This window comes from Phoca vitulina, unplaced genomic scaffold (assembly GCF_004348235.1).
Source record: "Phoca vitulina isolate PV1807 unplaced genomic scaffold, GSC_HSeal_1.0 scaffold17, whole genome shotgun sequence".
In the NCBI taxonomy this organism is placed as follows: Eukaryota; Metazoa; Chordata; class Mammalia; order Carnivora; family Phocidae; genus Phoca; species Phoca vitulina.
Window position 1 is genome coordinate 24,532,375 of NW_022589720.1, and position 25,685 is coordinate 24,558,059.

The 25,685-nt window shown below is 37.0% G+C and overlaps 1 protein-coding gene across 7 annotated transcripts in view; it reads right to left on the reverse strand.

Moving 5' to 3' along the window:
• The window catches only part of DROSHA (drosha ribonuclease III), a 119,889-nt gene that overhangs the window by 39,476 nt on the left and 54,728 nt on the right, over nt 1-25,685 (reverse strand). For 6 of the 7 annotated variants that reach the window (XM_032415128.1, XM_032415122.1, XM_032415124.1 and 3 more), the window contains 6 exons: nt 21,533-21,657; nt 19,802-19,901; nt 18,232-18,339; nt 7,561-7,668; nt 6,900-7,038; nt 6,483-6,543 (listed from right to left, as the gene is read on the reverse strand). In XM_032415128.1, the coding sequence (XP_032271019.1) occupies nt 6,483-6,543; nt 6,900-7,038; nt 7,561-7,668; nt 18,232-18,339; nt 19,802-19,901; nt 21,533-21,657 (641 nt within the window). The remainder of the gene's footprint in view (nt 1-6,482; nt 6,544-6,899; nt 7,039-7,560; nt 7,669-18,231; nt 18,340-19,801; nt 19,902-21,532; nt 21,658-25,685) is intronic. The other variant, XM_032415126.1, reaches the window with a different exon arrangement.

Below are 25,685 nucleotides of genomic sequence, written 5' to 3' on the forward strand. Positions count from 1 at the left end.
TTTCGTGAAACCTAATAAGCTGTTGTCCTAAGAGACAGTGGGAACAAAGAAAAGAAATGGTGAGGTTTTTGTTTTTGTTTAAAGATTTTATTTATTTGAGAGAAAGAGAGTACAAGCGGGGGAGGGGCGGAGGGAAAGGAAGAAGCAGGCTCCCCATCCAGGACCCTGGGATCATGACCTGAGCCGAAGGCAGACACTTAACTGACTGAGCCACCCAAGCGCCCCGAAATGGTGAGTTTTTAAAAAGAAAGAAATTAGAATTATCCTATTCTTTTCCAAAAGTCAGGAAAATGAAAATAGTATTTTCTGTGGTAGAGACTTTATTTTCTTCCCAACAGTTCAAAGTACTGTACAGGAAAATCTACTTAACATGGAAAGCCAGAAACTGCACCTGGGGTGGGGACAAACCATATTTGGATTGTCTTATGCTTTATTAAAAAATAAGACATCTCATCAAAGAATAACAGCTGCTTTGAGTCATATACTATTTGAATGAACTCATACTGGCATAAGTTTTACTTTAATTTGTTTTATAAACTTTCAGGGAGACAAGAACTATGTCTAGGATTTTAATAACCACAAAGTTAGACTATTATTCAGTATGTTAAAATACAAGGTCACAGTTCCAAACAGGTTTATTCAATAGTGAGTCTGCCATCCACTAAATAATTTGCCCATATCCAGCGTATGTTTTCCTGTATCTGCACTATGCTAAACCCTGGCAATAAGCCACAAACAAAAATGGGGATGAAATACCACTTCAGTTTATTATTATACTGAACAATTCCTAATCCAGTGGTTTATCTGGAAAAAATGGACAGAGTGAGCTGCTAGTCACTGTTGAGTGCAGCAGCAAAGCTTTTGTTCCTTCTTCTATTGTTTCTACATTCTTTAATCACCCTCTTTATAAATACTAGCAAGCTCCAAGAGGAAATGTTTACTGAGCAATAAACACTCCATTTGTTTTTGAGAACTGAATCAACAAAGGCATTATGAAATCTAGATTAACTATAACATTTATATAGCACATTTGGTCTGAGGTATTCAAAGCACTTTATAAAACATAACAGTCTCCCTGTATCAGTAATTACTGTAGGGTTTCCTTTACTTCATGGAAAACCATCTTGGGATGGGTCAAGTCCACGGGTAACTACCACGGAGAGGGTATGGACATTTTCTCACCTTTCCATTCCAGGCTTCAACCAGTGACAGGTGGAATAAAGCTAGAAGGGGTGCTGGAGATCAGCTGAACCTTCCACCCAGTTCAGGAATTCCTTCTATTCATTACATCTACCTGGACACTTAGTGGGAGGGGAGGTCACAGAGCTACTAGATCTGAGACCCGCTGGACCTAGGGATCCAGGTTAAGCATCTCTGGAATTTAACGTGAATTTTTAAGCCAGCAAATCTACTCAGTGGAATTCACATATACTCAAGCATATTTTATTGTCTTGACTGCAAGACACTTATGTATAACTAACTGAAACTTGCAACTACCATTTCTTTAAACACAGAGACACTAATAAATAGTCCATGTGTCTCACTCTTTGCTCCAATAGATTCTTAAACATGATGTCTACCAACGACTCTACCAATCAAAAAACAAAATGAAACCAGGCAGCTCATTTTTCCATTACCAGTCTTCTAGCCTCTCTTTCCCAAAGATCTTACTGATAATACATGGATTACTTGAATGCCACCAAAAGCCTAAATCCTTCAGAGACCCTTTCTGTGGTAACAATTCATTGAAATTTATACAAGTTAAATATAATTATACAACTGAGATTTATGTGTTTAAACAGTGACACTTTAAAAAATTATGGGTGGCATATTCACATGAGATGATGCCACCATAAAAGTTAATTATTCTATAGTTTTGTTAGACAGACAGATTTTTATTTATTTAAGACTTCATGCCTTTTTGTAAATCCTAGCTGGTGCCAAATCAGATTAAGTAAGATACTAACCTGCCATTTAAACCTCTGCTGATGGTTCTTAACCATCCAAGTTTTCCTATTTAACATCCAAGTTTCCCAATTCTAGGGAAATGTAAACAATAACCTGAGATGAAAATAATATCATGAATGGCATTCTTTCCTTTAATACTTATTTTCTGAGCTTCTGCTCTGTAAAAAGTACTATTTGGAAAGAAAGAAAGAGAGAAAGAGAGAAAGAGAAAGAAAGAAAGAAAGAGAGAGAGAGAAAGAAAGAAAGAAAGAAAGAAAGAAAGAAAGAAAGAAAGAAAGAAAGAAAAGAAAGAAAGAAAGAAAAGAAAAGGAAAGGAAAGAGTCTGACCACAGACCTTCAAGATGCTTACAGTAAAGAAAATCAGGCCATAAAACAGGGTTCCAGGGCATTCCAGGGGGAGATGTACAATGACTGTTGGCGCTTGAGGAAGGGAAAGAGTGAGCCTGATAGCACAATCAGTACCTCAGTGGTATTGGTGTGTACGCAGCCACAGGGAAAAGCAAAACGTGCCTGGAAAAGTGGCCTGGGGCCAGGTCTCGGTTGCTGGATTCAGCTGGGGAGGTTTGGGCTTATCCAGTAGATGATAACACATCACTTAAAGCTTTCAAGCAGGTTATAGCTAAAAACTAGAATCTAGGCTCCAGAAATAGCAAGATGACTGAATGCAGAGGCAGTATGAGGGTAGAACTGGCAAAATGTGGTCACTAACTATAGAGCAGGATGGGCAGGGGTGTGAGGAGTGGTTTCCAGGAGGACCAGGAAAAGAATTCGGTCAAGAGCCCCTCCCCTCACTCCTCTCTCTTGCCTGCCTTGCTCCTCCACATTCCCACTTCCATTAGTAGCTCACTCCCTCTTTATTTTCTCAGGTCTGAAGTTCTGAGCAAGCCTGATTGAGAGGAGGTACAACCACCGACACTGGCAATTTGATAGTGTTTGTGTCAAAGATCTACAAACACTTCCAAGGAGTAGGAATAATTGCATCCCATTTTATAATAGCAAACTAAGAGACAAAGAAGGGAGAGGGCAAATCACCTCAAGTGAATTCAATTACTGAAGTGTACAATATAAAACTGACCTATAATCCCTAAACAACCACCAGAGCTATCCTCAGCCCCACAGCAGATTATGTATGTTTTGTTTTTGACCTTCATTGAAGTACTTAGCAGAGGACCCCTTACATTAAGTTATTTATGTTTATAGCACTCTTATCCCACCTGAGGTGGTCACACATCCTGGTGAGTAGGAGCTTTGTCTTACTTGCCTTAAATTCCTCTAAAAGACCTATAAACTGCCTCAAACTCGAAAAGCACTAGATAAATGTTCTGTCGAACTGAATGTGCATGAAGAGTCTTAGGTACAGCTCCCACAGCTGGGCACAGGTGGGACTGCTGGACGGCCGCACGCAACCAACAGCAGAGCTAGCCATCGAAGAATCGAGGAGGCTCTTCCTGAACAGAAATGTGGGCTCAATTCTGCCTCAGCAGTAAGATCAGGTACACAGCCAGAGGCTCTCAACACAAGCAGCAAAGCACAAGCACATATTTGTTTATGCGCTATCATTTTCAATATGGTGAATTCAAAAAGAACACAGTTTCTCAGATATAATTCCTTCTGCCACAGTAAGAAAGCCATCTCTTTGGGACAGAGCAAAAGAAAACCTATATCATGACATCTGAACAGCGCTATCAAGAGACAATTTATATACCACAACTACAGTTGGGATGGATGAGACAAAGATAATTTAAGCTCATGCTTTCATCACTGAAAAGTACACGTGTAGGGCATGCGGAGCCTTGCTAATGGGGCTGCAGGGAACTCAGGGTTCCACTTATCAAAATACAGAACTGGTCATCTGGAGACTCTACAAGATAGCAGGGTAAAATGAAACCATGGCCACACTGTCCCTGAGGGTGTGATTAAGGGCTCTTTTAATTAGACAGCTCTTTTCTGATCTTAGACTCTCACAGAATACCATAGTAAGGCGTACATCTTCAAACGGGAATTTTAAAGTTTCATCCTGCCTTTCTTTTTACTTCTTGATTGAAGAGGAAGATAGGATGGTCTATGATAATTTCAAAAGAGCAACTCAAGGCAAGCCAATTTAAAAAGAAAAGTGACAGATGAAAAAAAGGTAGAAAAGAAAGCTATGCTAGCTATGGCTGGTCACTCTCTTGGCCATGGATGCCAGTTATGAGCTGCAGCAACTGTCTCTGTCACTTCTAACTCCGCTCAACCCACCTTTAATCCATCTAAGCCTGGAACCCAAAAGGGGCAAGCCTGGCTATTCAACTTTTCAACTGCCAGGTTAAAAAAGAAACATGCCCTCCAGCAATCTCCTCTACTGGCCTTAAGAATGTAACCTGCTATGTTTCACACACACAGATAAGCCTCCTGAGGGCAACATCAGAGCTTCATTAGCCTTGCTTCTATTCAGTTTTCCATAGTTGTTAATGAGTTTGAACCAGTCCACTTCCTTCCCAGATTCTTCAGGGGCTCAAGGCCACACAAAAGAATGTTAATATAGGAGGGTATCCCCAACCCATATGTAAGACCAGTATTATCCTAATAATAAAACCATACAAAACATCACAGAAAAGGAAAATTACAGACCAATAACTTATGAATATAGACACAAAAATCCCCATCACAATACTAGCAGACTAAGTTCATAGCATATAAAAAGCATAATCAAGTGAGATGTATCCCAGGAAAGCAAGGTTGGTTCAACATCCAAAAATCAATGAACATAATATACCATATGAATAGGATAAATGATAAAGAAAAAAACCAGATGATCATCTCAATAGACACACACAAAAAAGTATTTAATAAAATTCTACACATTTTCATAAAAAAACATTCAGCAAACTAGGAACAGAAGGGAACTTCTTCAACCTGATAAAAGACATCTATGAAAAACCCATAGCTAACATCATTCTCAATGCCAAAGAATGCTTTCCCCTAAAAATTTTAGGAAGAAGACAAAGATCCACTCTTACCACTTCTATTCAGTATTATACTGGAAGCTCTAGCCAGGGCAACTATGTTAAGAGAATGAAATAAAAAACATCCAGACTGGAAAGGAGAAAGTAAAACTACCTCTATTTGTAGGTAATGTGATCGTATACACAAAAAAATCTTAAGCAATCCACTAAAAAACTATTAGAGCTAACAAATGAGCTCATCGAGATTGCAAGATACAAGATCAATATACAAAAATCAGTTCTATTTCTCTATATAGGTAATGAACAATCCAAAAATGAAAAATCATATGAAAAATCAATGAAAAATGAAATTAAGAAAACAATCTCATTTATAATAGCATCAAAAAAAAAAAAAACTTAGGAATGAATTCAGCAAAAGATATACAAAATGTACTTGTAATAAAACTATAAAATACTATTGGAATAAATTAAAGATGACTTAAATAAATGTAGATATTAAAAGTTGAGAAACTTAATATTAAGATGGCAATTGTTCACAAATTGATCTACAGATTCAACACAATCCCTATCAAAGTCCCAGTGGGCTTCTTTGCAAAAATTGATAAGCTAATCCAAAATTTCATGTGGAAATGTAATGGATCCAAAATAGCCAAAATAATCTTCGGGAAAAAACAAAAAAAGAAAGCTGGAGAGCTTGCATTTCTTATTCTTAAAACTTATTACAAAGCTACAGTAATCAAGACAGTATGGTACTGGCATTAAGGACAGACATACAGATCAGTGGAATAGAACTAAGAGTCCAAAAATAATCCTCACATATACCATCAATTAATTTTCAACAAGGGTGCCAAAACAATTTAGTGGAGAAAGATTAGTCTTTTCAACGAACAATGATGGCACAACTGGATAGCCACAGCAAAAGAATGCAGCTGGATGCCTACACCACACCATTAACAAAAATTAACTCAAAATAGACCAAAGATGTCCATGTAAGAGAAAAAACTTTTGAACTCTTAAAAGAAACAAGATGTAAATCTTTGTGATTTTATACTAGACAACGGTTTCTTAGACATGACAACAAAAGCAAAAACAACAAGTAATAGATAAACTGGACTTCATCAAAATTTTTCTGTTTTGAAGGATATCTTCAAAGGAATGAAGAAACAATCCACAGAATGAGGAAAAAATGTTTGCAAATTTGTATCTGATAAGAAACTTGTATCTGGAATATATAAAAATGATTATAAATCAGTAATTTAAAAAAGCCAGTCACAAAGGACCACATATTGTTATGATACCATTATACAAAATGTTAGAATAGGCAAATCCATGAAGATTGAAAGCAGACTGAAAGTAGAATAGTGGTTGCCTTGGGCTGGGCAGACTGAGGGGAAATGGAAAATATGGGGTTCTTTTGGGGATGCTGAAAACATTTTAAAATTAAGTAGTGATCATGACTGCACCACTCTGTGAACATTCTAAAAACCATTGAATAGTACACTTTAAGTCGCTGACTTGTATACGTGAATGATATCTCAATAAAGCTGTTATTAACAAAAGCTACTTTACCTTGAGGGAGTTGGGTCATCTTGGCCAAGGCGTGACATAATATTTATTAAGGTGTTAATTCCTATTTAAAAAAATAATAAACAAGGAAATACTGTTAGAAGCATTCTAGGATCACGACACAATACGTAGAAAGACAATTATCTATCTTACCCCAATGTGATGTCAAAAGGTTTGATATCTGCATGTCTACAAGTTTGATCAACTTAGTTACTTAAAACACTTGATAGGAGCAAAAAATTGTCCTAAAAAAATTCATCCATCCTTACAATAATCCTCAAAGCGAATGCTGTTATGTATGGGTCAGAAAGCACTACAAAATGAGAGTATACAACAGTCACCAGGAAACTCTTCCTGGTGGGGATTTAATTTACAATAGGAATCATAAGCCAAAACACAAGATTTAGAATCCAAACATACCTTTTTTCCTCATATGCATGTGGTGAACTTTTCTATCTCCATATTTGGGCTGCCGAATTCCACAGTTAGACAAAGAATTTCTGGCATGATCAGGATTCATTCCAAAATTTAAGTGATGACTCGGATGAGTCATGGCCAGCTAAAATTTCAACAAAATAAATTTAGTGTTAAACACCCAGCATAGAAGTGCCATCTTTATATCATCTCAAATGAAATAGGAAAGAGATCTATCTATCCAGTCAAATTTGCCCTGATCTTTCCATCTTATCTTCTCCAGGGTCAAATTTCCAGAGCTCTGGTGCAAGCCCTTTTCTAAAAAGAAACCTAAAGATCCACATGTTTCAAAGGAGAATTAGAATAGTCATCACCTGGAAAGAAGAGCCATAAAAAAGGTAAGGCTTAAAGAAGGGACTCAGGTTTGACAGGCAAATTTTAGCTTTAGTCTACTTCTTTAGGGACAGTGTCAAAAATAAATAAATAAATAAAAAGTGAGAAACTAAGTGTTTGAAAGTGGCCACAGAGTAGAGTAATGGAGAGAGCTGTGTTACTAAACATCCTCATCATCTCGCAGAATGGAGAATTTCAATGTCCCATTTGTAACCTGCAAGATGAATTACTCCTATTTTGCTATCATGTGAGTATACAGGAGAGTAATTCTTACCTGTAATAGACAACGATCTTGGAAAGTATATCCTATCAACTTGTCTAGATGCATTAGACATTGGTGGTAGCGGATATGATGGGTCAAAACAGGCAACATCATTGCATGCTAGGAAAAAAATTTCAGTATGTTCACCTCTATAAAAACTTACAATAATGCTTCATTTACAACAAACAAGAACCATTTTTCCCATCCCAAATTTCAACTGCCAAAGTCCTGAAACAGTTTACTGGCCGCGTGGCATCCTTGCAAATCCCCTCTTGAGGGATGGTGGGCTATAGCTGCTAAGGGTATAGTCTCTGGAATCACAATGCCTGGGTCTGATTCCTGCTTCACTCATTCACTGTGGGACTTGGCGGGGGAGTTATTTGACCTCTCTCCCTGTTTCCTCACCTACAGAATGGAGATAATCAGGAGAGCTACTTCCAAGGTGGGAGTGGTTAAAAGGATTAAATGAGCAAATACAAAAAACTGCTTAGTACAAGGCCTCTTAGCCCTCACTCAAGTAGGAATAGCCCTGCTTCATCAGCACTCAGCAGGGTAACCTCAATGAAGCCAGCAGAATTTCTGTGCCTCCTTGTCTATCTTTAATGCTAAGAGAACGGACTAGAACTCAAATTCTGAAACTTTGTCAGGGTCAAGACATTTCTGAGAATCTAAGGAAAATTACTCTTTCCCAGAAAAATGCCTATGTGCACAAACATGCAAAAAACTGCATGCAATTTTAATGGGTTCATAGACCCTTTAGGCCCATCACTATCCTCCAGGTAAGAACTTCTCAGCCAGATGATCTCAAAAGGCCATTCTAGGTTTAATACTTAATGATTTAATATTCCAAGGACAACTTTCATAAAACCACCAATACAGTTAAGTCACCTGAGGACACAGAACTTTTACTTTTGTTTCAATCACTTTCCACTTGGCTAAAGATTCCTTATTGGGAGATAATTTCATAAAAGGCACAGCTTTTTCTTTTTTTTAATTACACTTCCCTAGAACTCAAGAGAAAGAACAAATCATTCTTATTCATCAGAAACTAGAGGCTGGGCACAGCCCACAGAATGACTGACATATGCTTTACATCATTTTAGTTTTTGAAATATTTTCAGATGGCATTGTTTAAAAATACACGAAAATGGATTTGTTTGAAACAGCAGGTATCAGTTTCCCGTATTAACTTATAAGGAAAGATTAGTGCTCCCAAGTAGGAATTCCAATCAATAGGAAGTCCTTCTTTCCAGTTCAATTCAATAAATACATACTGAGCACCTCTATGTGCAAGGCTTACCACAGCTGTGGAAGAGAAAAACAGTAAGGACATGTTCTTTGCCCTCAAGAGCTTCCCAGAGATTGCCATTATGATCTGAATTACTGGCATTTTGTCCACTTTGTTTTTATAAGTGCTGCATTAAAAAACACAATAATATGGAAACAAAATGTGTGGCCAAAGTATAATATCACTTTCCAAGCATTTAAATTGCAGAAAGCTCAAGGGAGTTGATGCTAAAATCTCAAGGTAGAAGGGTCATGAAGACTATGCAGTGCATCTATCTTTCTGAAGTATGAACCAAACTGGTGGATTGTGTATTTTTTTAATACCTCCAGGGAGGGATGGATTATCACCTGTCAAGAAAATGACACCCTCTTCAGGTTTTATGCTAAGTGAAATAAGTCAATCAGAGAAAGACAAATACCATATGATCTCACTTATATGTAAAATCTAAAAAACAAAACAAACAAAAAACAGAAATGAACAAACAAAATAAAACAAACAAACAATACAGAGAACAAACTGGTGGTTGCCAGAGGGGAGGGGAGTGTGAACAGACAAAATAGGTGAAAGAGATTAAAAGGTACAAACTTTCAGTTATAAAATATGTAAGTCACAGTGATGAAAAGGAAGGAATTGGAAATATAGTCAATAATGTTGTAATAGTGTATGGTGACAGATGGTGACTACACTTACCATGGTGAGCACTACATAATGTATAGAAGTGTTGAATCACTATGTTGTGCAGCTAAAATTAATATAACATTGTATGTCAACTATACTTAATAAATTTTTTTAAGATTTTTTATTTATTTGAGAGAGAGAGAGCAGGAGTGGTAGGGAGAGGCAGAGGGAGAAGCAGACTCCCTGCCGAGCAGGGAGCCCAACGCAGGGCTCCATCCCAGGACCCTGGGATCACAACCTGAGCTGAGGGCAGACACCTAACCGACTGAGCCACCCAGGCGCCCCCTTAATAATATTTTTTTTTTTTAAAAGGAAAGAACACCCTCTTTAGGGTACTCTGATGAGTACTAATTAACATTTAGCCCAAATCTCTCTTTTGAAGGTTTATCCCTTTGAACCTAGCTGTATCCCTGGAGACAAACAAAATACATGTAACGGTAACATTTCCACATCTTCTCTTTGTTAACCTAAGTCTTATTTCCTTTAACCTTCACTCATGTGAAACAGCTTTGAGTCCCTACACTATGTCCTCTAAACTTGCTCCAAAAAGAACCAGTTTCTCTTTCCAGGTAAGTCTATTACTTTTGAATACCACTAAAAGATATATATGACCCATGTCCACAAAGTCTCAATGTTATCTATAAGACTGTTAAAATCTCTAGCTCAGTTTTTTTATTTTTTTTTTTAAGATTTTATTTATTTATTTGACAGAGAGAGAGAACACAAGTAGGCAGAGCAGCAGGCAGAGATAAAGGAAGAAGCAGGCTCCCTGCCGAGCAGGGAGCCCCATGTGGGGCTCAATCCCAGGACTCTGGGATCATGACCTGAGCCGAAGGCAGACATTTAACCGACTAAGCCACCCAGGCACCCATAGCTCGAGCTCAGTTTTTTTAAATTCTCAATCTTTGCAATGTTGAAATACATGTAATCAACGAGCATCTCCCCCCAACCGGCCAATTCAGGTCTGGCGAACGTTTTCATTAAAAAAAGCTCCTTTAAAGACTGTACGGAAATGGTTGTATGTGTAGTTTTTAAAGCTATTTAAATTCTCTCATAAAAACTGAGTAACTAGAATAGCAAAACAGACCTATAAACAATATGAACAATAAAAACTAGACAAAAAGGTACCCTCATGAACGCCTGAATAAGACAAAGACCTAGGAGGTCTCAGCATCTATGAGAGAGAAAAGACAGAGAGAGCAGCAGGGCTTCTGACAGCCCCGAGAATGCAAGAAACCCCAAATTAACATATATTCATCGAAAATGTGACCAAAACTGGAGAGGGCTCTGCAGATTCCAATCTACTGGGTGAGTACGAGAGGACAGTGTAATGGTGCCAGAGTGCCGAGGCCCCATCAATGCTCAATGAAAAACTGAACTTCCCTTCCAGGGTAAAGCCCCATGGTGTGAAGAAAGTGCTGGGGCTAAAAGCCACATTTAGCAGAAGAGGAACAATAAAGGGCAAAAGAAAGAAAGAATCCAGAGGGAAGGGGAGCAGTGGGGGCAGGTCTCAGGTATTATAAGGCCATGTTTTTTTTTATCACTTTGCAGAAGGAGGGGCTAAGTTGGCTTATACCTCCTTCCTGAAAGTACAGGAAAATATTTCACTTACTTATTTAACATTATTTAACTTGAAGAGCAACAGAAAAGAATCATGATCAAATACCACCCAAGGATTTTATCAGAAAATAGAGAAAAGGAATAGAATAAGATTTCTCAGATAATTAAAAAAAAAAAAAGCCAGAAAAACATGCCAACAAAACAGATGAAAGCTGTGACCTAACATTTCAAAACAAGGTAAACAAAATCAAGAAAGCAACAGGAGCTATAAAAGAAAACTACAAATAAATATTAGAGTAATTCAGAAATGAAATGACTGGATGAAAGGAAGATCTGAAAAGAAGTGACAAAACTCAGGGAAAAGACATAAAAGGAAATAATCATTTTAAGAACAGAGACTAAACAGAACGAAGACAACAGCAAATTAAACCATAAGTGCTTTGAGAAATAAAAGATAGGAAAAGGAAAAATTTTAGAGAAATAAAAAATCAAAAGAGAGTGCGACAGATACAGGAAACGAGCAAAGAAGATACATGATGCATATAACAGGAATCCTTAAAGAAAACCAAAACAACAAGAATCATGAAATGTGTAATTCAAGGAAACATTTCTGAGATAATAGACGGCTTGATAGTACATATTGAATGGGTACACAGTATATATGAAAAATTTAACCAAAAAAGGCTGATAGCAATGCTGTCAGAAAACAATGAGAACGTATTTAAGATGTTGAAGAAAGAAAACATAAACCACAAATTTTATATCCAGGCAGAAAACAAGGAGAATGTATTTGAGATGTTAAAGAAAGAAAACATAAACCACAAATTTTATATCCAGTTTAAGTGGCCTTTATATTTAAAGACAAATGGTTAGGGACATGCAGGACCTCAAGGATCATTGTTTTAATAAGCCCTTCTTAAGGTATCTGCCAGAAATGAGCTCAATCAAAAATAAAGGGAGGTGGTGGGATAAATACTGCCATATAAACTAGCAATTACCTTCAAATATGTTTTTACCTGCAGATAATCATAAGTGAGTCAATATTACAGAAAATGCCTAATACTCTACAGATTAGTACAACTATCAGAAAATGAGGGGACAATGTCAAGTCCATGAAGGGTAGGGACGAGGCTATTGTGTATCTCATAGATACTAACTTGCAGCAAAAGGATCATCACTTCAAATTAGATGCTGGATGAGAGGAGCACAAGAAATAGTACACAGTAGTCATTTTCAGTAATGGACAATGGGACACACACACACATAGGAGCGGAGGGAGAAGTTTCATTAGACTACAAAGGTGTTAATATAAAGATAACCATTAGAACAGAATTACAAACCTCCCTAAATACAAAGAGATATAAAAAGAAAATAAAAAAGCAAAGAAAATGGACCTCATAGTGACCACATAACAAAAAACAGTGTGATAGAGGGGAGGCCAAACAAGAACGTGTGTGTGTGTGTTTGCTTGTATTAAAAGGAAAATTAAATCATTTCTAAAAGATGGCTACCCTTAGGGGTTCGGGGTGGCAAGAATGGGGTAGAAGCAAGAGAAACAAATTAGATTTTCAAAAACAGACTTGGCTTTGTAAACCTGAGTTTGGAATTATGGTAAATATTTTACAGATTTATAAAACAATATTTAATTTTTAAAAGAAACATTTAAAATCAAAAGTCAAATAAAATAATCTAACTGTGTAACCAGTTTGTGGTCTAAGCATAAGTGACCTAAAAACACAGTAATCTGAGTGTGCAGGCCTCGTGTGATGTATCTGTAGAGAATCACAGACAAGGAATACCCCCAAACAAACAACTACTTCCCATAATCATTTTGTTGGTGGTGCCATTAATATTGTTATTCTGGGACTACTGCTTGTGTATCACAGAATAAATCAAATGAGTAATTTTTTTTTATCTTATATGGGGTCCCTATATGGGATCAGTACCGAGGGGAAGATTCTTTTTTTAAGTATTCTAACTAATAAATACAGAAAGACAGAATTAAAATATCACTTTGGCAGCTCTTAATAAATCCTGGGTCTAGGTCATAATTCACCAGTGACTAATAACGTCACACATACAAAAAAGAGACCATGGATGGATCTAGAGGGTATTATGCTAAATGAATAAGCCAGACAGAGAAAGACAAAAAAACTCTAAGATTTACTTATATGTAGAATCTAAAAAATAAAACAAATGAACTAAAAAACAACAACAAAAGTGAAACAGACTCATAAATACAGAAAACAAACTGGAGGTTGCCAAAGAGAAGGGAGTTGGGGGGAATGGATGAAATGGGTGAAGGGAATTAAGAGGTATAAACTTCCAGTTATAAAATAAATAAGTCACAGAGATAAAAAGTACAGCACAGGGAATACTGTCAGTAATACTGCAATATACTTATTTTGGTATTTTATAATGTAAGTAATTGCTAAATCACTATGTGTTGTACACCTGAAACTAATTTAATTTTATATCAACTATACTTCATTTTTTAAAAAAGGTATATGATTGAGGAGAAATACATTCCAATTTGAACACTTATTTCTTCAACTGAAAAACGGTCTGATTAAGTCAGATTTCTATTAACAGAATTTACTTTCTGAAAGAACTATTAAATGTTTGGATTATCACTTACTATAAAAAGACACAGAGAGAGAGAGACACCATACTACCACCTGTGAAAAAGTTGTACAAAAAAATAAACTTAAATCTGATCACTGCCATCCAACTGAACTTTCTATGATGATGGAAATATTCTGCATCTCTGCTGTTATAACAGGCACTAGCCAGATGTGTCTATTAAGTGCTTGAAATGTGGCTAGGACAACTAAAAACTGAATTTTTAATTTCATTTAATTCTAATTAATTTAAGTAGCCACATATGGCCAGTGGTATTCTATTAGACAGTTTATAATAATTTATAGAAAATATAAGGGAGAGAAGCACATGTTGAATGATACCATGAAGTTGCAATCAGCAAAACCCAGATTAGACCTTAGGAACACCATAGAACACAAGATCCAGTTTCTTCAACAACAAAAATTTGCAAGGGAAAAATGGAATGAGAATCTAAAGAGTAAAGAGACTTAAACCACATCAACTCATGTATGGATCTTTGTCTGAACGGCCACTTGAGCAGACTGAAACATATCTAGAAGATAATCAGGAAAACATGAACAGTGACTGTGATATTACAGAGATGCTGCTGGTAACAACTGAAGCTGTGTGAGGATAGCACAGTGCTCCCTACACTTTTCTCCCTCATCTTGTAGATGTTGGAAATTTACATAATAAAAATATAATTTTGACAGCTCTCTATCAGGCCAGTTAGCCTTCAAGCAAAATCTCGTTCTCTTCCTTCACAAGAAGCACTACACCTCCGGTTTAAAAAAAAAAAAAAAAAATCAAGTATCTCACATGGTCCAAAAATTTGTTAACAGTAACTGTGAAGCCATATGTCTCTCAGAGGTATAAATCTCCATTTCCATCCCAAGTTCTAACTTAGAAAATGACTCCTTGAATGTATTTTTCAAAACCTCTTAATCCCTAAAGATACTTCTTTTCACTATTCAGTCACCCCTTGATAGATCATGGAGCGAGAATATCAGTTAAGTGTGATACTGCATGGCAGCCTTCCATTCCATTCCAGAGTCACTGTGGGAAGACAGCACAGCTATTAACGAGTCCACATAGAGCCCTGTGTCTACTCCGTATAAATACCAAGACCACAACTCAGCTCATCTTTCCAGCACCAACAGCAATTCTCCACGTACCTGGGCCTTAGTTTTCTCAAGGAGTTAGTACCCCCGAATACAGCATAAGCCTTATGTGGGTTAGATGACCATAAAGGTAGCAGATTCCTTGCTCCTTTTTTTTTTTTTTAAAGATTTTATTTATTTATTTGACAGAGAGATAGACAGAACAGCACAAGCAGAGGGAATGGCAGAGGGAGAGGGAGAAGCAGACCCTGCACTGAGCAGGGAGCCTGATGCGGGACTCGATCCCAGGACCCTGAGATCATGACCTGAGCCGAAGGCAGACGCTTAACCATATGAGCCACCCAGGCGCCCTCCTTGCTCCTTTTTTGATGTCTCTGTTTGTCACCTTTATCCATTTTCCATTCTTATGGTTCAGTTTATTGATTCCCATGAGCCACCTCCTTACTGTAGCAGAGGGTACAAGTACCTACTTCTAAAAGATACCAATTCAACCTCAGTAGGCAGAACCCCATTCTTAAAATATGGATCCTGTAGCATTGCCTTTCTGCCTTTTCTGAGGCATACTGTTGAATTTTTCAGCCTCAGTTTCAGGTTTTAATTCCTGCTTTCCACCCCCCATATTACCTAGAAGTCACTCTAATAAACAGCAACCCAGAAAAAAACCTTTCAATAGTTTGTCTCTAAACATGACTTCAAGTTCTGCATTTAGTTCACATGTAATTACAAGTTCCAGGCTCAGCGCTAGATTTCCATTTCTCCTAACACTGGTTGGGACATCAGGTAGAATTTTCTAACCTCATAAAAACCCTAGTAACTTCTCTGGTTGGGAAATTATACTTCTGGAATGAGAGGCTGGTACTTAGATTTATCACAACAGTTTTATCTCCAGCGGCAGCCAGATAACATCACAAGGCTTTTGCCAGCAACCTACTAGCAATTATTACTAATGAACAGTAGGTTCTACATCAATGAATTACCAAATAGAGAATCCTTCCCCTATCCCCACCCCTGAGGATTTTAGAGAAGTGCTTTTTTTTTTCCCTTAAAATTAAGCATGAGTTTATCTGTTCACAGGCTTCAGGATTATTCAAAGTATTCATTTAACTGCTATTTCTCAGATTCTTATTCTTCATTACCAAACACAGTAAATGCCTTTATTTTGAATGTTTTAAACTGCATTATTACATGCCACCTGCCATCTTATTTGAGGAACACACACAAAAAGAAACATTTATTCTAGGATAAGAACTTTAAGGCCAACATTACTTGTAAAAAATAGGATTGGAGACTGGAAACATGGCTTCTAAACAGATGGCAGTTGTCTTTGGAAGAAGGGGAGTCCTACAGAGGAAGGGACTATTATTAGATCAAGGAGTATTCACCTTGGCAGGAGTTTTAATGAGGATCCAATTTCTCTGACCAGTTAGTCAAAGGAACTGAGTGCTTTTGCCTGCCAATCTCCAAACAGAATGTAAAATATAATACATAAGGAGATGATAACCTCGTCCTCTGGCTGCTTCTTATCTAGCTGAGAAGCCAGAGTAAGATATTTGTGACACAGCTGAAGAACACAGAACTGCAGTAGAACAGATTATTCAGCACCCGTATGCAGACATTTTGCCAAAAGAAAGGGGGAAAAGGGCTCAATGCTTTCAACAAAATTGTGTTCAGTGGAACAAAACTGCCTTAGGGCCTGCTACATAGGGTGGAATCAAGTACAACAGGATACTCCCTCCATACCCACCACCCAGCAATCAGTTATTTTTTTCTTTTTACAAATTAGGGCTCTACAGGGTTTTGTTTAAAAAAAAAAAAAAAAGAAAAAGTTCAAAATTAACAAAAACACAAGTTTAAAACCCACTGAACTGAAAGATCTCTAAGGTCCCTTCCAGTTAATAATGCTCTACAATTTATGATGTCTCTATCAACCCTGACTTATCACTGAGAGCACCAGATTTTGAGCAGATTGTTGAACATTCTGCTCAGCATTCTTATGTCTACCTTAGGATGACATTATGTCGGTTTTGGAGAAACAGAAAAACTGGATAATATAGCTTCAAGGCCCTAAGAAAGAATCAGCAGAAGATACTCACTTTTGAATACTTACAGTAAAAAAAAAAAAAATTGGTCAGTTAGCAAAATAACTGAAGACTTTGGTAGACACAGCTGGCTGCCACTGTAGAGAATTATTCTCAAACTGTCTAGTAACACGGCATCAATAGCAGTCCACCTTAACACAAAATTTTGTAGCTCTGGACATCACAATGAATCACCTAGCAATACCTTTAATAATAAGATTAAATCCCACTGTTCAATATAATAATTAAATGCCAACACTGACTTAAAGAAAAAAACACCTCACTGTGATGAAATAAATACCCGAGACACCTTGAACTTATTACCATACATGCTACCATCAAAACAGAGTGAGTGGAAGCCTGTAAGTGTTCCTCCCAAAGGCTGAACATGGCAAACTACACTACCTGACCCCTGCCTGAATACTCATTGCCTTTACTGTAATTCCCACGGAGCATAACCAGTATTAATCATAACAAAAGAAAGAAGTGAAGACTCAAAGAATATGCTGGGTTTTAGGGGTCTCTAATCTGGTATAAAATCCACTCATAGGGAAAACAAAAATAGTTATTAGTAAGAGTTATATATAGCTGAAATGTTCCTCTATTAGTTCACCCAAGGAAAAACTATTATCATTTGGCTCAAATATGAAATTTATATTGATTTTGTTCATTAATGCCTTTAGTTCTCTGCAATGTAAGTTTGAGTCATCAGTCTGGAAAGTTTGGACACAGTATCTTCAGGAGTCTGCCTGTAGAACCGTTGGAGTAACTCTCTCTCTCTCTTTCTTTTTTTTTTTTTTAAGATTTTATTTATTTGACAGAGAGAGACACAGCGAGAGAGGGAACACAAGCAGGGGGAGTGGGAGAGGGAGAAGCAGGCTTCCCGCTGAGCAGGGAGCCCGATGCGGGGCTCGATCCCAGGACCCTGGGATCATGACCTGAGCCGAAGGCAGACGCTTAACGACTGAGCCACCCAGGCGCCCCGGACTATCTCTTTTGACAAGCACCCACACATACGCTGCACACAGGCAGGTTCATTTGAAGAATACACTTGCCTTCACTCAACATGAAGAGACAGAATTTAGCATTACTAAGGAACTGCCCCCCCACTCACCTCACCACTGTGCACGTGCATACGCGCGCACACACACACACACACACACAACTAAACAAGACAATATGAAAACCGACATAAAAACAAAACCAAAACAACAGAAAACAATTTATGGTTGGTGTTCCATTTAGCTACAAGATAGTATGTTCTATAGACTTAACAGAATTAGGAAAATTTCAGTGGCAGATGCCTTTTAAAGAAAGAGGTATATAGGTATAAATGTGTTCTCAGAGGCATCATCACCTGACAGACATCAGAACGGATGCCAGTTTTCCAAAATCCTTGACTACTTAGCTCCACTGTTACTTCTCGCCTCATTGTATTCTTCTGTCGTATTTTTTGGAGCGCTTCCTAGAAAAGAACTCATTATGATGAGTAACCTGACAGTTGTAAAGCAATATTAAGCCAAACATCAAGCATTAGAAAATAAGCTGGATTCATTCAATATCACCCTTTTGTTCAGGTATTCAAACCTCTTCGTGCCAAATTACAATATTTTATTTGAAATGAAGGCCAGGATGGTCAAAGCCTTGGGTATGAGCCCGCCTTTCCTGGTAACTAGATAAGAAAAAAATCTAAACCAAGTCGACCATTCTGTTGAGTTTAAACAAAAAAATACCCTTTTGCTGATAAAAGAAACAAAATGTGATGTTTGGGACTTAAAATCAGCATGTAAAAATTATATTTGTATCAAGCCTTATGTTAAGCATTTACATCTAAGAAAGACAATCAGTAAATTAATCTGCAACCCACATAATTCTAAAAGCTGCCTTCTAATTTGCAAAACCCTTACAAAACCTCTTGTAGCAACGGTACATTCTATTTAAAAAAAGACAATGATTTAAAACTTTTGCAAGACATAATCAGGAGCTGACTCTTCTCTTTAACATCTCTTCAAATAATTAATTATAAAAAAAATTTTATATTTGCACACTTATTCAATAAAAATCTCACAGGAATTCATAATAACAGGAATTATCACACTGCCTGCACCATTGATTAAATGGCTACTACAGGTCAAATACCATTGGAGGAAAGTTAAATGGAGTATTTCAGAAGTCCACACAACCACCCTTTTCCCCAGATGCAACGACAAGAAAAATTTCAGTTAGTCTCCCTTAGCCTTGGTTCCCTCTTTATAATGAAGCTGTCTGGCTCAAGTCACAGGAAGTGACAGGACCAGAATTCAAACTCTTTTCCCAGCTTTAAAGCCTTGCTCTCTTATACTACCCAAAGCAAAATAAAACCTCAATGAGACAAAATTTATGTTGATACTGAATCCATTTATTTTTAAAATTATGAATTAAGAACTAAAACATAAATGATCCTGGAATACAGGGATAATACTACTCATTAGTAAAAAATATGAAATTTGGGATATAAAACCTTATGAAATAAGTTTACCCTACTAAACTAACAGACATATGGAAGACATATGGAAGGCAATCTTTTACGACCTTAAGACTAAGAAATTTGAGTAAGACCCAAATTATATTATGTACAGTCTAATTAATGATAAAAGGTTGACCCAGCAATTGTAAAATTTGAAAAATTTCAATAAGATATATTTATTCCCAATGGTAGGAATCCATTAAGAAACAGGACTTTCGCGGGGTGGCGGGGGGGGATGCTCCCTTAGATACTAAAAGATGAAAAAAAAATCAATCTGTATACTAATGTAAGGAAAGAAAAGTACAATTTTTTTAGAAGTATTTTTCCATCTTATTCTAGAAGTATGGTGTAATGCAATAACCTTGAAATAAATCTGAAGCACATCATCATTAATCCCAGAAGAACAGGATTTGATACCAACCTCCCTTTGCGCCAGCTTCTGTTTGTCAGTTTGTTTAACTTTGGGACTATTTGCTAGGAGGTGGCGAAGTTTCACGTAACTCTTCCACAGTTTCTGGTACCTAAGGAAAAGGACAGACAGACATCTCAGACAAAGAGTAGGAGAATCTGAAGTGCAATAAAACCAGCTGTTTTAATAGGCCTGCTGAATCATAAATTACATTCTTTTGGATATCCTTAATGGCAACAAACCTTCATTCTAAGGAAGGATCTGATTTGGGGGCAGTGGGGCAGGATGACCAAGAGTCATCTGGAACCTAGTGATTAAGCTGGTAATTATACATCTGTGTTGAAAATGAGGTGTCACTATATATGCCCGAATCTCTCTGGAAAGAATTCCAAAGACACATAAAAACCAACAGAAACATGTATCATTTCTCATCATTACCTATTTTATTTAAATATGTACTTTCTGATGTTGTTGAAAGAAAGACCCCTTACTTAACAAGGACACGGTCGGTCTCTGAACTGCCTACGTTGGAAGTAAAAGTTGGAGAGTATTAGAAAAGAGAACGCCGTTTGTGCCAACACCCAAGCTATACAGCTGTATCCATTTCTCCGCTGGAGAGGGAGAAAGACAAATGCTGTGCACCGATTTGTATTTACCATGACAAAAATAAGCATATTTGTTGCAGCCAAATATGTGATAATCAGTCTAAAGGATCCTGGTAAAGCGTCCTGGGAATGAAGAGAAACGCAGTCCTGCAGCACACAGTCCTGCCGCCTGAGAGTCCACGAGAGCCTATCACATTCTACTAACATTTGTGACAAGAAGGGACTTTCAACGAATTTTCTGTCATATTGAAACTGCTCCTTTCTTGGCCTTAGCTGGGTTTCTCCTTTTTGGTAACAATTTTTTAGAGAATGGAGGAAAGAAAGAAGTACTTACACAGTGCCTGGTTCACTGCTTCATACTTTTATCCAAAGGGGGAAAAAAAAGAACAAAACCCTTTAGCCTCTTCTAATGTATCAGCCAGAATTGTATTTATGAATTGAAAATCTCCCATGCCCTTTTCTCCCATTATGAATCCTTAAAAAAAAAAATTAAGTCAGGAAACTGTTTGTTCGTTTGTTTACCGAGGTAGGAAATCCAAACACTTCTGAAGAATATAATGGTACTATTTCCATTCCCACACATCCTCATCTTCTCCCAGAAAAACACTAACAAGCCAGTTGGAAAAACTCAAATGTGGAAAGTAACATCAATTCTAAGAGTCAGAAGTCATGCCTTCTCCTTACAACGCAACCCTTGACTTTGCATGGGATCTTGAGCTCTTATTAAGATGCCTCCCAAAATAGAATTCTGCATAAATCCGGCAGTGCTAGGAACCAACATGGTGCTACTTTCCTCTAGAGTGCACTGAAAAAATAAATAATAATAATAACAATAAATATTATAATGATGAATAAAGGAAAAGTTCCTTCAAAGTTAAAAATATATGGGACTCATGTTGACCAAAATTGCCAAGGATAATCTATTGAATAATAATTTCCTGCAGTCAAATCAAGAGAGAAAATAATTCTTCAGGAGCTACCAAAACTTGTTTCATTTGGTAACCTAAATTTGGAAACATGGTTCATTTCAGGTCTTAATTTTTTAATAAGAAAACATCCACTAAAGGGTATTCCTTTGCTAATTCAGCTGTTAGTAGAAGGTGAAATTGGCTAAGACAAACACCGAGAAATATCTTACTGTGGGTCTCCTGCATAACTCAACTGTGCAGGGCGTATCCCAAAGTGGACGATAATCGGAAAAGTAATCACATCGGGGTTGAACTGTTCACGATCCAGTTGATCAATGCGGACAGAGCTAGGTTTCTAGAGAGAAAAATCAAAGCCATTTATTCCCATAAGAAGTCTTTCAGTATTGACTTTAACCTAAGTAATGAAGAAATTAATTGGATTTTTTCTGGGAAAGCCTCATCCCCCAAGGGAAAAATGTCATTTAAAACCCGTTAATCATAGCAGCTGTACTATATAAAAACTATAATGTCATCCCTGTAAATGAGTCTATGCCATTTGGCATAATGAACAATGATTTTGTCCTTTTTTGCAGTCCACATAGAAACCTTTAAAAATTAAACTTTTAAAAGGACACCTAGTCAGATATAACTTTTCCTGAACCTCTCCAAAGGCACAGGGGAAATATTCCACATCATGGGGAAGAAGTGTGCTGGCTTATTCTGTTTCATTTCACATTTCAAATGAATGGCTTACTTCTATTCGGGATGCACAGATGCCTCTCTATATCCTTTTTTCCATTAGTTCTCTGTGTATCTTGTTTTTCCTTTCTTTTTTTTAAAATTGCAGTGTAATTCACATATAACATTATATTGGCTTCAGGTGCTGGACATAATGATTCAATATTTGTATACACTGTGTAATGATCACCACAATAAGTCTAGTTAGCATCTGTCACCACACAAAGTTACAAAATTTTTTCTTATGAGAACCTTCAAGATCTATTCTCTTAGCAACTTTCAAATATGCAACACAATACTGACTTACAGTCACTATGCTGTACATTATATCCCCACGACTTACTTATTTTATAACTAGAAGTTTATGACCTCTTGATCCCCTTCACTCATTTTGCCCACTTCTGGCAACCACGAATCTGTTCTCTGTATCGGAGTTTGGTTTTGCTCTGTTTGTTCATTTGTTTTTTAGATTTCACATGTAAGTGAAATCATACAGTGTTTGTCTTTTTCTTTTTTCACTTAGGGTAATACCTTCAAGGTCTATCCATGTTGTTGCAAATGGCAAGACCTCATTCTTTTTTATGGCTAAGCAGTATTCCATTGTGTGTGTGTGTGTGTGTGTATCCATTCATCTATTGATGAACACTTAGATTTTTTCCATATCTTGGCTATTGTAAATAATACTGCAGTGAACACGGGGGTGCGTATCTTTTTGAATTAGTGTTTCTGTTTTCTTCAAAATACCCAGAAGTGGAACTGATGGATCACGTTTTTTAATTTTTTGAGGAACTCCTACACTGTTCTCCGTAGTGGCTGTACCAATTTACATTCCCACCAGTAGTGCACAAGAGTTCCCTTTTCTCCACATCCTCACCAACACTTGTTATTTCTTGTTGTTTTGATAATAGTCATTTGAAAGGTATGAGGTGATAATTCATGGTTTTGATTTGCATATTCCTGATAATTAGTGATGTTGAGTATCTTTTCATGTGCCTGTTGGCCATTTATATCTTCTTTGGAAAAATGTCTATTCAGATCCTGTCCTTTTTTTTTTTTTTTAAAGATTTTATTTATTTATTTGACAGAGAGAGAGAGAGCTAGAGAGGGAACACAAGCAGGGGGAGTGGGAGAGGGAGAAGTAGGCTTCCCGCGGAGCAGGGAGCCCGATGCGGGGCTCGATCCCAGGACCCTGGGACCATGACCTGAGCCGAAGGCAGACGCTTAACGACTGAGCCACCCAGGCGCCCCTCCTCTGTCCTTTTTTAATCGGATTATTTTTGTTGTTGTTATTGTGCTACGTGAGTTCTATGTTTTGGATATTAACCCCTTATTAAATATGTGAAATGCAAATATCTTCTCCCATTCAGTAGGTAGGCTTTTCATTTTGTTGATGACTTTCTTCGCTGTATGGAAATTTTTTAGTTTGATGTAGCTCCATTTGTTTACTTTTTTGCCTGTGGAGTTAGATACAAAAAAATCACTGCCCAGACCGATGCCAACGAGCTTCCACCTATGTTTTCTCCTGTAAGTTTTATGGTTTCAGATCTTACATTCAAGTCTTCAATCCATTTTGAATTAACTTTTGTGTATGTCCTAAGGTAGTGGTCCAATTTCATTCTTTCACATGTGGCTGTCCAGTTTTCCCAACACCATTAATTGAAGAGACTGTCCTTTCCCCATTGTATATTCTTGCCTCTTTTGCCATGAATTAATTTACCATATATGCATGAGTTTATTTCCGGACTCCCTATTCTGTTCCACTGACCAATGTGTCTGTTTGTTTTTTTTTGGCCAATGCCATACCGTGATTACTATAGCTCTGTTGTATAGTTTGAAATCAGGGAGCATGATGTCTCCAGTTTTGTTCTTCTTTCTCAAGATTGCTTTGGCTAGTCAGGATCTTTTGTGATTCCATACAAATTTTAGGATTGTTGTTTATCCTATTTCTGTGAAAAATGCCATTAGAATTTTAATAGGGTTTGCACTGAATCCATAGATTGCTTTGAGTAATATGGACATTTTAATAGTATTAATTCTTCCAGTCCATGAGCACAGAATACCTTTCATTTATTTGTGTCTTCTTCAATTTCTTTCATCAATGTCTTACGGTTTTCAGAGTACAGGACTTTCATGTCCTTGGTTAAATTTATTTCTAGGTATCGTATTCTTTTGATGTAATTAGATGGGACTGTTTCTTAATTTCTCTGATAGTTCACTGTTAGTACATTATAAAAATGCAACAAATTTTTGTGTACTGATTTTTTTACCCTGCAACTATACCGAATTCATTTATTAATTCTAACAGTTTTTTGGTGGAATCTTTAAAGGTTTTCTATATGTAAAGTCATATCATCTATAAATAGTGACAGTTTTACTTCTTCCTTTACAATTTGGATGCCCTTCATTTCTTTTCCCTACCTAATTGCTCTGGCTAGGACTTCTGCTACTATGTTGAATAAAAGTTGGCATCCTTGTCTTGCTCTGATCCAATGTATTCCTTTAATTCTACACCTTTAAAATAGAAGGTATGGTAACATAAAAATCAAATGGTTAAGCTTCTCATTATGTCCATGTAGGTCATTTTTAAAATTTAACAGAAAGCCTCATTTTTTTTTTTAATCTTACAGGAAGAAGTGAACAAGTGGTTCCTTCTTCAGTTAACAAAATAACTTTCTTTTATCCTAAAAGTTTGTTTGTAAAAAGATGGTAAAATCATAAGAGTTTTAGCAACCTCCTTGCTTATTCTCAATTCTCACAGCAGTCCCTAATTAGAAACTAAACTCTTACCAAGAGATGGTGGCATCTTTGGTTCAACTGCTTTAGAGCCAAAGGCTACAGAATTGATCCACATGGAGGCCAACAGCTTCATTTTGTCATAAAACAATGCCTACAACTAAAGTCTCGTTGGCGGCCTGGTTTGTCCAGACAGAGGGGTTTCAATGGTAAAACCAGGAAACCTTCCAGCAACTGAAACAAGCTGGTTACCCCACCTCTCCCAGCTGTAGCCGCAGTCAGCCATCTGACAAATCCAAGCAGGTGACAAAGTGAATAGATTTGTGTAAATTCATACATGTCAAAAAACAACTTACACTTAAGTTTTAAAAGAATATTTGAATGTCACTTAACGGTCAAAAGGTCCCTAGTATCTGAAAAAGTTGACTTCTGCTCTCAAAATTAATAAGCTAGAGAAGATTTTGGTCACAGATAATCTAATATAAAATTATTTTAAATGCCCTTCATCAGTAGCAACCTGTTATTTAGGTCTAGGAATTGTTGCCAAGATTTTGGGTTTTGTTTTTTTTTTTAATTTTATTTTGTTATGTTCATCACCATACATTACATCGTTAGTTTTTGATGTAGTGTTCCATGATTCATTGTTTGCGTATAATACCCAGTGCTCCATTCAGTACGTGCCCTCTTTAATATCCATCACCAGGCTAACCCATCCCCCCACTCCCCTCCCCTCTAGAACCTGCAATTTGTTTCTCAGAGTACATAGTCTCTCATGGTTTGTCTCCCCCTCCGATTCCCCCCCCCTTTCATTTTTCCCTTCCTACTATTTTCTTTTTTATTTTTTTAACATATAATGTATTATTTGTTTCAGAGGTACAGGTCTGTGATTCAACAGTCTTACACAATTCACAG